The sequence below is a fragment of the Poecilia reticulata genome, linkage group LG20, assembly GCF_000633615.1.
Source record: "Poecilia reticulata strain Guanapo linkage group LG20, Guppy_female_1.0+MT, whole genome shotgun sequence".
Lineage (NCBI taxonomy): Eukaryota > Metazoa > Chordata > Actinopteri > Cyprinodontiformes > Poeciliidae > Poecilia > Poecilia reticulata.
The window spans coordinates 1,157,305-1,171,756 of NC_024350.1; the positions used below are offsets into that span (position 1 = coordinate 1,157,305).

Sequence of the window (14,452 nt, forward strand, 5' to 3'; positions counted from 1 at the left end):
CTTCCATTACTGCCACCTAGTGGTATGTTTATTTCATTGACCTGATGACAGACTCCATACAGTTGGTTCTGGTTAATCCTCCAGTCTGATCCGTCTGCAGGTCCAGTCTTCGTCATGAAACAAAAATCAGTCGGTTAGAGCGAACACTTAGTTTCTTCTCTGTCAAGTCACGTATTGTGTCCCCAGATAAAAGAACTTGCAATCTTCTGAGTGCCAAGTTGCTGTAAAACTGCGTGTCATGATGTATAAAAAAGATGCTATTGCTTCATTCAGAGATTTATTCATTGATGTTATAAAGCAGCATAAAAAAACAACTTCACATGAAAACAAATCAATCAAAAGGGAGATATGCATTTGGTCATTGGACTGTACATCCAGTCTCCATATGAATAAGTAAAAAATAAAATATAAAAAATCTCACTTTGTGAGTCAACATAAAAACAATCTGATGGTTGCCATTTTAAATATAAATAATGAAAACATCTTGTTTCTGTTTCATCCCTACGTCCTGATTTACTGCGTGATGCTACAATATGCACAATGACTCCTCTGTTGTCGAGGGAACAAGGTTCTTCCTGGTAAGGCATCGACTCTGTCCAGGATCACAGAGGATGACTTCAGTTCATTGATGCAGAAACTTAATTTACAAAATGATTGGAATGAGCTTCATTGTTTGTCCTCATATCCCCTCCTCCCCGACTTATTTACTGTACCGTCGACCCCAACAGAGTTCTGTTGACTGGCCGTAATGCAGACAGATTAGTCAGGTAACCATCGTTCCCTGAGTGAGGCTTCACACTCCAGCTGGCGTAGTTACTTTACAAGGCAGGTAAGGTATGAAGAAACATGTTAAAATGTGTATTTAAAGGTTCTGACTGCATCCTCCCAAATGAAGTGGATAGTTTGTTGAAGACTTCAGACAGTCGGGTTCACAGTGGGGTTCATGGGCTAATTAGTGTGACCGGTCTCTGGTTGTTAGGGCAGCAAATACTTTCTGTCTCTGAACCCTTCCTACATTCCCCTGCCTCCTCTCAGTGTGCGAGTTGTGAGGCTCATGAGTGACCTAGAAGTTCAAAAACAAAGGCGGGGGATCCAGTTCCTCCCTGCCTGGATCCGATGTATATAAACACCTATAGGAGGCCAACAGCCTTACTGGGGATTGGCAGGTTTGACTCAATTCCTTCTACTTGTTTAGGCACACTGACTGAAGTAACGCGAAGGCACCCTTCATTTCTTGAACTTTCATTTTGTTGAAACACCTCCCCAACCACAAACTTTAAGTACAGACTTTTGTTAAATATTTGATGCATGTAAAAAAACAAAAAAAAAGTCACTGTGCAACTTCATTCTTTTGCAAAGTCCTTGATCATAACAGTCTGCATGTCATAAAACTCAAACTGAGCAATTCATGTTACACTTTAGGTTTCATAACACATGAACAATACCTTGAAGGCGTATTAAATTAAAAGTCAGCACAGAGGGCCAACTTCACTTTCTCCCAAGGACATGAGTTTTTTTTTTTCTTTTTTTACAACTGTGAGCTTTTCCAAGCTCACCACAAAAAGTTTATGACATGTGCACCATTAGGAAAACTATTTTCTCTAGAAACAGACTCTTTCCACTGGATGCCAAGACATGATCCTAATGCAACAGTCTGGATAAACAAAACTGACCAAAACAAAACAACCAGACATCCAGGCAACCCCAACACAACCATGAGGCACGCAATGGTTCACATCAGCACCTGATCAACTGAGCAAGAAACTGTCATTCTCATTGAAATTTTTTATTTCACTAGTCACATGATATATTGCTGAACAGAAAAAGCAGCTGTGGCAAAGGCATCACGGTGACCAGGTTTAAGGCTGATTTAGTGGTGAATCTGAGGCAGCTCTGTGGTAAGAGTCTGGCAATCAGAAGGTTTTCAATTTGATTTCTCCAAAATCGTGTTTATGGGTCTTTGGTACAGAAAATAACTTTGAACTACATTTACTGAACACTGAAATCTAAGTATTTGCCATAATACAAGATTTAAAAGAAGCCTTAAAGCTGTAGTCTGTAACTTTTATACAGCCGGTGATTGACAGCACTAACACCCGCCTCCTGGCTATGATTAGTTGTTTCTGGTTAGCACTGCGAGAAGGCAGTGGAGCTTCAATAGGTTATCTGTCTCATACCATAATGTCCCAACATAGTTTCAACAAATATGAAAAGTAAAGACAAAAAAAAAAAGCTTCCAAAATTCCGATTTCAAATTAAAAATCTCTAAAGTGGGTCTCACTTTGCACTGGGAAGATGCACTGCCACAGAACATTAAAGACACAATGAAAGATACTAAAGTAAAAATTTTAACCTTCAATAAATAAGATTTAATCAGATGTAAGCACCTTCTACCCCATGTTGAATCCTAACCCAGCTTATTGTACCGCTACTTTTTGACACCAGAGGATTTTCAATTCCATAGCTCATCATCACTGAACTCATAAGGACACTTTGGATAATAATATAACATTACAAACCTTTCTTGCTTCAAGAATGGAAATGTTAAGGCACTGATAATGGCAGGGAAATGTTACAAAATGGGAACTTCAATATGACAAAATGATTTCTTCTTCAGCTTTAAACAAGCCTTTTTCTCTCCGAAAGTAACAGTTCTCTTCATTTAAAGGGGAGTTCAGTTCAAACTTGCTGAGAGAGGAATGTTTGCTGGTTTCTACATTTGGATGGGAGGACGTCAGAGCTAGAACCTTTTTAACAGTCTTCACCTCGGCTATATGGGAGGACTTCTGGATGATGCAGCTGGTTGTCCCGGAGACGCTGTCCTTCCCCTGAGCCAAGTTGGTCAAGGCCATGGCGGCGTTGATCTCCTTCCAGTACGTCTCATCTTTGGCCTTCACCTTCTCCTTCTGCGTCGCTGCGACGCCACCGTTGCCCCTGACGACCGGCACAACATGCAAACACGCACAGAGAGAACAAAACACASAGCGTTACAGCTCACGTTCAGCTGGTGATTGGACACAGGTTATCTGGGGAGAGAAGGTCGACTCACTTGTCATGTTGACTTGATCCATGGTCTGTGGCTTCTGAAAGCAGAGAGAGAAAAACTCAGTAGACTCCTCTGGGTCAGAACACCAGGACACTCTAGGAAAAGAGATTTTTAATCTCAAGGAGTTTTTTATCCTGGTTAAATAAAGGTTGATGATGAAGACCTGTATGTTCAGCAGATTAGTGGATGTGTGTGAGTGTGCGTGCGTGTGTGTGTGTGGGGGGGGGTGTGCGTGCGTGCGTGTGTGCATGTGTGTGCGTGTGTGGTGTGTGGTTTTTGACTTGTGTTTTGTTCTTCCAGTGGACACCGTGTCCTCAGCAAACATGTGCTGCTCTGGTTTCTGTCTTTATTTAAAATGCTGGAGGAAAAAAACACGTTTTAGCAAGAAGGCTTCAAGCGTAGAGGTGACTGATAGGATGGAGCTGAAAGATGTTTCTTATGACTCATAAAGTCCACGGTGTAATATTTAGTTGGAAAACAAATGGAGCCCGGCCAGCATAATTGAGTTGTCTGAAGAAATCAGATCGAAAAAGACGGAGCGAAACAGATCAGAGAGGGAATGAAAAGGCAGCGAGTGAGTCAGTGGGAGAAAGATGGCCGCCTGCTGGCTCTCCTCCCCCCTCCTCAATGGGACCAATCTCCATCTCATCTGTGAAACATTAGTGAGAAACAGAAAAGTCATTAAACAATGAAAGTAAAGTTGTCTTTATGGCAGCCAGAGTGTTTACTTCAGCTGTTTACTGAGAGTTCTTGGTGTTTTTAGACCTCAACCTGTCTTCTGTCTTGTGTCCAGCCTTCGCTCAGATCTGCCCAGCAGTGAAAATGACAACACAAGCTTGGAGTTTCATGAGGCATTAAAAGACAGCAGAACATCTGGACTTTTTAGCTGTGCAGCCTCAGGCGCTCTCCTTAAGTTCACTAAACATTTAAGAAGTTTGCTCTTTACCAGCTAGAGATGACTGGATGAGCAGAAAATGTTCAAAAGAGGAAAATAATCTGAAAGTTTCCATTTAGTCCAAAGGTATTAAGAGTGTCAGACGTACAGCAGGTCATCCTTTGTTCAGAACAAATCCCTCACAGGGAAACCCCGTCTTCTACAACCTCACTCTGAACATCCTGCATGTCAATCGGTCCCTCCTCCTGAGTAACATTTTCATCTTCACTGCATCTTTTCTTACGAATATAAAAGTCCAACATTGTGAAAGCCAAAACATTAAACTGCTCTGATTTCACAGCTTTATCCTGGTCACCTCTCTTTCTGCTTTAAAAGCCTCCAGAGTTTCCAAACATCCTGATCCACTGATCTCATCTCTGCAGGCTCCACCAGCCTCAGACTCTCCATCTCCTCGCTGCTCTTCTGTCTGCTTCCCATGCAGTCTGAGCCATGATGACAGGACAAGGTCTGAGACRCTCCGGGTTGATACGGCCTGATTAGGAAATGCTCCTCTAGTTTTCTGGTTCATTTTTGGATTCTTCCACAGAGAGGAGCCTGACCTCACTCACCACAGTTCTCTCCTTAGAAGAAGAGAAGGAATGTGTGAGAGGGAGATGAGGACGCGATAACCCAGAGTTACAAACCACTCACTTTTAGTTCAGGTTGTAGTTTGTCAGAGACTTCCAACAATATCCTCACATTCCTGTCTGTCCACAATTCCCTGCTGTKCMGYCTTTTCCTCTGCTGTYGTCCTGCTTTATCTGGGAGTCTCTATTTCACTGACGTTCCCTCGGTCTCCATCCTCTGCACTAAAAGTACAAACCAGTTTCACAGTTTGATGGGATCTGTTCATCCAACCTGGACGAAAAAGTGTGGGTGTGTTTTCTATCTCCAGCTTTCAGTAATTCAGTGTGTGTGAGGCAGCCATTGCTCAGATGATCTGTTCTGATTGGTGGAGAAGGTTCACTAAGCTACCATAAACTCACAGACACCAACTGGTTCCTCTGGTTGCCCAGAATCACAGAATCTGGAGACACACCTCTGCTTACAAAGAGTCTATTTCCAAAGCTTCTTGCCTAAAACATCTGAAAGTCTGATTTTTCCAAACAAAAGCAGCTTCAACGACTCAATAAATCAGCAATAAATCACTGGCCCAGTTTCTGTTTCTTTCCTCCTTTGCTGCTGAACACTCAGTCAGCTCTGCTGCTGCCTCTGGGAGCACACTTTATGGAGCACCAAAGGGGAAAAGCTGAGATGTCTGCTGGTTTCTGAAATGGAGGTGGAAAATCCAAAATACTGGCTGACTGAACACTGAGGCGAGAGGAGGGAGAGAAGAGAGGAAAAAGATGGAGTTTAACAAAGACGGAGTGATGCTCCACCTGTTCAGAGGTGTGGTGGAGACTGGTTTTGCTCCCATCATTACCATCTGCTGCTGCCGTTAGCAACTAGCACCAAGCTGTGGGTTGGACAGGAGCACACTAACACACACAAACCACTTCCTATGACCCATCAGGTTTTCAGCTGGTTTATCTAAAGTGCCTTTCAATCAGAGTCAGTTTTTAGCTCTAAGTTGCTTCCTGCTACTCAAAATAACTTTTTAAAAAAAAAATCAAAATCAAAGGCGACACAGAGCTGAACAGACACACGGTCTGACTGTACAGGACCAGAAAGGAATCACTGTTCAGTCAATACTTGATGCTGAATCAAAAAATAACCTCTTATCTGTCTGTCCATTTATGGTAGATGGATATTTGATCATTCCATTAATGGAATAAAGGATTTCTGATGATTTAGTTATTTTCCCAGGGGAAACAGAAATGAACCATGTGGTTAGTACGACGACACAGAGAATAAAAACAACATATTAACTCAATGAGACGTCAGCAAACCTGCATGTTTCTAAATACAAGAGAGACCTGTTTTGAGACTGAAAGCCAAAACCTGATTGGTCAACATTGTTTCCCATTAGTAAAGATCACGCTTCAAAATTAACTGAAACCCAGAAGAGCAGAAACTCAACATGTAACCGCCATGTTTGCGTGGCTCCACATTTTTTCTGTCTGAACTTTATTTGAAAAAACTAATCGCTGGCCGTCAGGATCAGTGGCGGTTTTTTTTATATGAGCTAGGAGCTACAGGGGCAGTTGCCCAGGGTGGCATTAGAAAGGGGCGAAACTCCCAAGAGCTAGAAAATAAAATGCAGCTCATCTGCTACTTGTATGCATGTGCAGTGTAGTGTGTTTTTCTTGCTTGCTGTCTCAGTAATGAGACAGCAATATAATATAATTGCTCATAATTGCTTGCATTTTCATTGGTTGCAGGGGGGCAGGAGGACAGGTTTACCCAGGGCTCCATTCCTGCCAAAACCAACACTAGTCGAGTTGTGGATTCTACTTTTGAAAAATAAATCTTATATTTGACCATAAACTAGTCTAAGTGACTTTACTACGGTCATTTTAAATTAGTGTAGTTTCACTCTGAGTCCCTTTCATCACCTCCTCTTTGTTTTCTGAAGTCTAACCTGAAACTAGTGAGTCTTGGTTGGAGCTCAATCCTCTTCTACTCGTTTCCTTCTTCTTTCTGAGGAAAATCCAGAGCCTGTCCAGCTCCCTGGATTCCTGGGATGAGTCCTCATTTATCACCACCTGGGAGTCTCATTGACATCGAGTTCTCCTGTGTGGAGCAAGGTCTCTCCTGTGGCCTTCTGGGTATTACTCTGCTGAATGAATGAATGAATTTTATATCAAATGGGACAATGTACAACATACATTAGCCAATGAAGAAGTACCAGGTTGTGGCTACAAATGCTAATTTATATCTGTAGTCACATCACTGCTAATCAGTCAGACGAGGTTTACTATCGTCCATAAAGAAAACTGACCAAAACCTGGCTCACTGTTTGGAAGAGAAGCCAGACAGATATGATTGGAAAATGGAATCAGGTTTAGACCAAAATATGGAAGCAGTCACATCAGAAATCTCGTTTTAACATCACTTCATATTTAACTTTCTGTCTAAGAAATAAAAAGCCCCCAAACTGCCTTCTCTCTACACGTTATGGCTGCTTCGTTTCCTTCATTTGGTTGAGTACGCAGATGGGGAACTACTTTCAAGCTCTCCGTTATCTAGTGATCAATTTGGGGAAAAATAACCAGATTTTGCTCTCTGTTACCGTTTTCATGACGTCCAGTTGGAGTGTTAACGGCTAAACCGTGGAATACAAATGGAGTCTGTATCCACGACTCATTAGGAGTCATTTGGCAGAAATTGATCCACATGTTACAGAACCAAATCTGGAGCTGAGTGAGAAGGGAAACAGGCGGCCAGATTCCTGCCTTTTAAGATCCCGTTAAAGGCTCACTGGCCATGAAACCTCTGGCCTTGTGTGATGGAACTGTGTTGCTTCCTTGTGTTCAAGAAAAACCCTTTCGGACTGCAGAGTGTTTGCATGTGGCTGCCGGTGTTTGATGTGCGCTCACAACTTAACGGCCATTTATTGTCATGGTAATTTCACCGTTCTGCAACAAATGTTAGCTCATCATGCCTTGCATTCAGGATCTGTAGGCCTGGAATATATTTGGTGATGTTTGTTGCTTGAGTTGGAAAAATCATTACGAAACAAACTAAGTTGTTTTATTGCCATAATAGCACATATCAGTCAGGAGCCAGTATTTCATTAAAGATGTCAGATGAATTTTTCTCCCCTTATTTTTTAAAGCAGCAATGTGTAACTTTTATTAAGAATATGTTTTTCACATATTTGTCACAAGATTCATGTTGTGACAGTTTGCTATGAGAGAGATGATTTGTGAAAAGATCGATCTCCTCCACGTCTTCAGCTAATTTTGCAGTCTGAAGAAATGCACCGCTCCCAGTCAAAAAAATCCAATCAGAGCAAGTGGGAGGGTCTTAGCGCTGTCAGTCAACCTCATGTACTTGCTGCTAAATGTGCTAATGGTGGAGAAACAACTTACTGTTAAAGGAAAACTGCTTATCTGCCGTTATCGGTGGATATGCTAACTAAACTGAGCATTCACAAAAGGGTATGCTAGCCGCAATGTAGCAGGTGCTTAGACCCGCCTCCTGGCTCTGATTGGTTGTTTCTGGACAGCACTGGGATAAGGCAGAGGAACTCTTACATTTTTTTTCTCAAATGTTATCTCATACCATACTGTCACAATATACTGACAGTTTACGCAAACATGTAAAAAAAGTAATTTTTTACAGAAGTTACATAATGCAGCTTTAACGCTTTTTAATTTTTAATTAATTAATCTTAAGACATTGTCACTGCAACATCCTCCAGTATTATCCACCAGGCAGCTCTAGTGAGGATGTGATGTTTGAGGTCTTGGAGCTTCACCAGTGGGATTCCTTTCAAGCCGACTGAAGTTTAGTTTTTAACTGGAGCCAATCCATGATCTCCATTTGCTGCCACGTCTGACTGCTCTTTGTAGTCAGGAGTTCTGGCTGAGCCCACAACAACCAACTGGGACACATACAGACTTTGAACCAATGGGACGGCAGCTACCAGGTTCAYCACTTTTCCTTGATCAATCCCAACTTTGTTACAGACTCTAACTTACMAAGACAATAAGACCAGAAAACTCCCTGGACAAACTGAAGATGTGGAGATCTTTTAAAGCCAGAGAACAGAACCCAGTCTGGGCTTGAAGCTTTCAGTAAACTTAAATCAGATTTATTTGGACATTGTGTCCTCTGTGGAGGTGATAGAAGAACAGATTTATGTMARATCTGCTGCACAGGGACACATTTGTCTCTCGCTATAAAACATAAAACTCTTTGTAAAAGAAGAATGTGTTCTCTAAAGAAATATCTGGAATTTGCAGCAAAYCRGAGAAAAAAACTGCAGGAAATGAGAAAAACTTGACCTTGAAATCATTTCTCTCTCCCTGCAGTTTTTCATTTGCTTTGTTCCTCAAAAATCAGATGTGGAATGAAAATTTTACTTTCTCAAYTCTTATTCTAATTTGGATCAGATCTGATTTTCCCAGAAGGAGTTTGTCTCTTTTGAATGAATCTTTCCATTTGACCCAATAAGCTTCTGTCACATGTAACTTGTGTAAAAGTATCAGAGTCCAGGGAGGCCAAGAGGGAGACGTCAGCGGCCAGAAATTATTATAACCAGAGAGATAAAACAGTCAGTGTCTATTAAAGGCAGCAGGTCGGACAGCTGAATTCAGCCCTTCTGGGATTTGTCTTGATAAAATCTGCTGGAGTGAAGCTTCTGCAGTGAAAACAGCCTGATGTTGGCTCAGGTCAAAGGGTTTTAATTGTTCCTGTCAGACTCATTGATTCATTTCAGATACACACACTCTGTCTGYTTCACACTCAGACAAGAAGAAACACTTTTGTCCAAAAGAGACACAATAAMAGCAGCTCTTCCCTCCAACATTCCAGYTCAGATCCGGACCCTMCTTGTTCTGGTCGTGTTCAACACAAAGAAAARTGTTACTWCTGGATGTGAAGTCCACCTGAACAAAGACCCAGTGTTCTCAGCCGATACAAACACAGCTGACCTTGATTGGTTACATCTCAGAAACGCTGCAGGAACTCCTGCAGAGGTCCCACATTCAACTCTCAGTCTCAAGAAGCCTGTTGGAYATTTTGCTCTGCTCCCTCCTCTGGAGCCACAGCAGGATCAAAGACGGGACAACAGCAGCCTGACAGTCTTCAACATGGCCTTGTTGTGTCTGACCTGTTAGACCCTGGTCAGCTGGAGGTGAAGCTCCTCCCACCTCTCTGGACGGCCTCAGAGMCAACCAGTGGTTCAGTGTGTGTGGGTTTGACAGTGTGCAGGTTACTGGATATGCTTGTGTGTTTCAGATGAACTGCACCTTGTTTAAATTTTACAAAATACTCCAAGAAGCTCCTGAACAGCCTCTCCATTTCAACAACCATGAGGAGAAGATTAAGCAACACATCCAACATGTTCAATTAAAGGAAGAAGAGAGAAAGTTAGCAGGARAGATATTAGAGACCCTGCAGAGGGACAGACAGCTGGACATAATGGACAAGCTGCAGGGATGAAAACAAACGTCCAGAAAAAGACAAAGATCAGACATGAGGAATGTGGTGTGTGTTGGAGAGTTCCTGGAAGAGTCAGTGGTCTCCTTACCGGCTCGATAGACGAAGTGGGCCTCAGCTTCAGAGGACGACGGCGACAGCAGCTCGTCGTCGAACTCGTTGGAGCTGAAGGAGCCAGAATGGTTCCTCTTGCGAGCGTCCATGACAGCGTTGGCCACCATGACGTGCCGCAGAGAGTCGTTCAGGTAGCGGTGCAGCAGGCTGCTCTTGTACTTGGGTGGAGACACGTAGTCCTCRGCCTCCACGGCAGAACGCAGCMCTGRGTCCATGCCGATGGCCACGCCCACCATGGGGGAGCCCTCCTTCTTGATGACGCTCTGGTACAAGGGCTTGGTGAGATCCTCAGGACCGCTCTGTGTCCTCTGAGGGTTGTCTCCATCTGCAACATCAGGACATGCTCACATGACTGTACTGTAGGTGGAGGACAGGAAATCTTCTCCACAACAAGAACCATCTCTTAAAACTTYAGAACAAACTTCTGTTGCCATGGTGATCTGTAGTACAAGATAAACATCATTTCTATTCAGGTTCTTGTCCCGACTCCTAACTGGGATCAGTTAACAACACAGAACAGTGTAAATGAAGCAAAGCTAATCTTTAATTCAAACAGCAGAACCAGGAGACTTCATCCTGCTGCTCCTGCCCACATGTTGGCATCACCTCCAGAACAGAAAGCCCAGTCCAGACTTCAGACCCAGAACCAAACCCTAATGAATGCTGGTCCATTTCCTCTATCTGAACTCAACCTCTGTCCCCTGCAGAATTAAATCCTTCCCAGAATGCTTTGCAGCTGAGGAGACTGAATTGAAGCCCAGCTTCCCACCTGATGAAAGAAACAGGAAGAAGATAAAACTCTGATGAAAACCCAGAGATTCTCTGGCAGCAGGGAAATCAGAGACACGTCACTTTAGATTCTGTTGCTGCCAGGACTGCAGGTCTGTCATTTGGCCGGGTTAGAWGTCTTGTTCAGCCTGGTCCAAATTGAGATGAGAGCTTCCATTAATCAGAACCACATGGTTCTTCCAGCATCTCCTCTGTCACCAAACAATCTGACCTTTTGATTTAATCCAATAAAAATATTAAATTGTTCTCCTGATCAGAACATCCCSTCTGCTCTGGACTCCAATCAGAAAACAGGTTTTTACTTCAGCCTGGATTTGCTGCTGCAGCTCCAGAACAAGCTGGACCGTTTCAGGACAGTAAGAGGAATGAAGACACGGTCAGCGGGGTCAGATCTGCTCCCAGAAATAGTCTCTGGAACAAAAGCATAGGCTTCAGAACATAATGGAGGGCCTTTCAGCACACGGGCCAGCAGTGGGAGCGGGCTGCGGATCGCTCCAGAACCAGAATATGACAGGGAGACGAGTCAGGGAGATATACGGAGMCTCTGGTGGTGCAGCGGCCTGCGGCACACACAACACAAACACCATGCACACATTCCTCTGGGAGCCACACGCTCAGCTTCTCCTCCTCACACACTGAGGGAGAGATTACTGACACCACAGCGCTCTGAACTTTCTCTTCATTCACTGCAGGACGACTGAACTTTGACTTTCTTACGCTTCCTCACCAAAACGGGCCGGACCTTCCCATGAGAGCCAGCCTGTGTTTGCATATTTGTCAGCTCCGCTGACTGATAGAAGGAGAACATGCAGTGTTCTGGTTCTGAGCTCAGAAGATCAGATCCAAGTGTTTGTGCAGTTTGGAMAGTTTGTCCTCAGAGCAGCAGGTGAGGCGTACCTTGGGAGCAGCTGTCGTCGCTGCTGACGCTCAGCCTCTCTGCGTTGCCCTGAACGTATTTGTTGTAGAGTTTGATCCGGAGCGCCCAGCTCAGGTCCGGCTGCCTCACCGTGTTCTTCAGGCGTCTCCTGGCGTTGGCRAACCAGTTGGACACCTGAGGGGGACAAAGCAGGAAGGGGACACACACGGCARACAGGAAGACGTGTTAATGTCTGGAGTCCACACTCGTCCACATTTACAGCCAGACTAAATGTTGATCCTCAGTGGAGACGACACCTCACTGCCTGCCACCAGTCTCAGGGAGAAAAACAGCAAGAGGAGCAAGAAAGAAGACGAAGACAGAAGACAGAGAAAGAAGATAGAGACAGAAGACAGAAGAGAGACACAGAAAACAGAGACAGAAGACAGAGACACAGAAAACAGAGACAGAAGACAGAGACAGAGACAGAAGACAGACACAGAAAACAGAGACAGAAGACAGAGACAAAAGACAGAGTCTTAGTCCGGCTGCAGGTCAGCTGCAGCTCTCTGAACAGAGCCGAGAGGAACATCCCAGACGTTCTGCAGGAAAACTGAAGCCTCTCAGCTTTTTACTGTGTACAAAGAATCGGCTGACGGCCAGTGAACGCATCATTTCATGATCTAATGCTCTGACTGAGACACACGTCCCCATCCTGCTCATTCTGGACACGTCCAGCCTCCCTCCAATAAGACGTTTTTTTTTCCATCTCTGTCTTTAAGATCCGATAAAAGAGACACTTGAGCCGCTGCTCTTCCTTCCACTGGGACTGGAGACCATTAGATGTTCTACTGGAATAACTTTTCATGCTCAATAGATTTCAAGCTGCTTATGAACTGCYGGGGACGGCGGCCTCATGCTGGACTACTTAGTTTTCACGTCCTCTCCTTCAGGATCACATTTCCCACTGTCTTCAGTCTGYAGCCCAGCAGGCAGGAAGCAGCAACTCGTTGACCAGAAGGACTTGGAGGGGAAGGGACGGTGTCCTCATGARGACGGGAGGTCCCAGAGGAGACAGCATGTTACCACGGAGATGGRGTTCAGGAACCATGGAGACGGCACCGGATCATCGGTTCCATCTCACAACACTGACATGGAACAAAGCTAACTGYTGCGCTACAACATGACAGATTTAGCTGCTGTTTAACACCTGCTGCCAGGTCGGCCTCTCCAGGGAAAAACACACAGGAAGTGATGCGTTCAACGCCACTGGCAGCCTGAACAGCGGTCTGTCTGGACTAAACAGTGGAAGAACTGGGCTGTTCTCAGCAGCAATCAGTGGAAAGACAGAAAGACATCATGGTCACATCTGAGTTTATGTTCACACTTTGGGACAAAATGATCACTTGTTCAGTCCAAAAATATTTAAAAAGACTGAGAGGTTAAAGATTTATAACTATGTTTTCATATTACTAATGAGCAAAAAAACAAGACTTTTTATTCTTCATAAAGTGAAAACAGAACCAGGTTCATCAAAAGAGAACAGGAACAAAAACATATTTTTGGTGTTTGAAGAAAACTTTAGATATTTTACAGACCTGAACTTTTCACCTCAGCAACACAAAGTTAAACTATTTAGATCAAGAACTGATTTGCATGAAACCATTTTTCCAAAATAAATATTTCTATAAATGATCTCTTCAGTAAAATTGAAAATATATGCATTAAACACATTGCGTGTAACTATAATTATTTATAAGTTTCAACAATTGATAAAACACCATAATTATATAATTATATATGGAAGTCATTCATTACAATCTAAATTTAACATTTGTTTAAAACATATGAAATAATTTCTCATTATTTCTGGATCTCATTTAGTCTGACCAATCAGAGACAGTCTGCAGGGATGATTCTGTTCTACAGCAGCTGATTGGTCAGCAGATAAACTGTTGGTCAGATTAAACAACTGAATACTATATATTATATCTACTGGATGATTCAATCATTTTATGACTGACTGTAAATCAGAAAATAGAAAAATAAATCAATAGATAATGATTTTAATGTAATACATTTGAATTTTGTTATTATAGTTTTCTTTTTTTAATAAATACATTTCAACATTTACCTAAATATGATTATTTCAACCATTATTTTACCAGCATGTTCCTTGACAGAAAATCTCATTTATTAATTTCTAGATGAATTTATCAATATTTAATATTCCATTTAAATATTAATCTCATTTTTAGTCAGATTGTTGCACTTTTGACCTTCTTGCTTATTTTCAACAAATCATCCTCCTTTAACCTCTGACCCCACTAATGATATTTATTCCTGACTCAATTTTTTTATCATCAGAAATTAGATTTTTCTGGAGCTCTTTAATGCAGCAGAACAGGTTTAGGTGAGACGTAAGAATGTTTCAGGAATATCTAAAGAAAATAATTGGTGAACAATTTCCAAATAGGTAAATATCTGTTCTCTGCAGAGTTTCTGAAACCAAAAAGATCAGCAGGAGAAATTTATTATTATTATTCAACAACACATTTTTAGTTCTGACACTATTAGACTCCCTGGGACATGAGATGAAGCTGCGCTGCAGCTTTTGGAAGAAACAATCAAAGCCTGAGACGCCCAGCAGAGAGAAGCTGCAGGA

The 14,452-nt window shown here is 42.8% G+C and overlaps 1 protein-coding gene across 1 annotated transcript; it reads right to left on the reverse strand.

The window, feature by feature from the left end:
* Positions 1–264: 264 nt before the first annotated feature.
* On the reverse strand, positions 265–12,033 carry LOC103482323 (homeobox protein Mohawk-like; the record flags this gene model as incomplete). Its single annotated transcript, XM_008438418.1, has 4 exons — positions 265–2,934; positions 3,050–3,083; positions 10,120–10,467; positions 11,829–12,033. Coding segments are annotated over 4 exons (933 nt in total), but the record flags the coding sequence as incomplete, so codon positions are not given.
* Between the last annotated feature and the right edge of the window lie 2,419 nt (positions 12,034–14,452).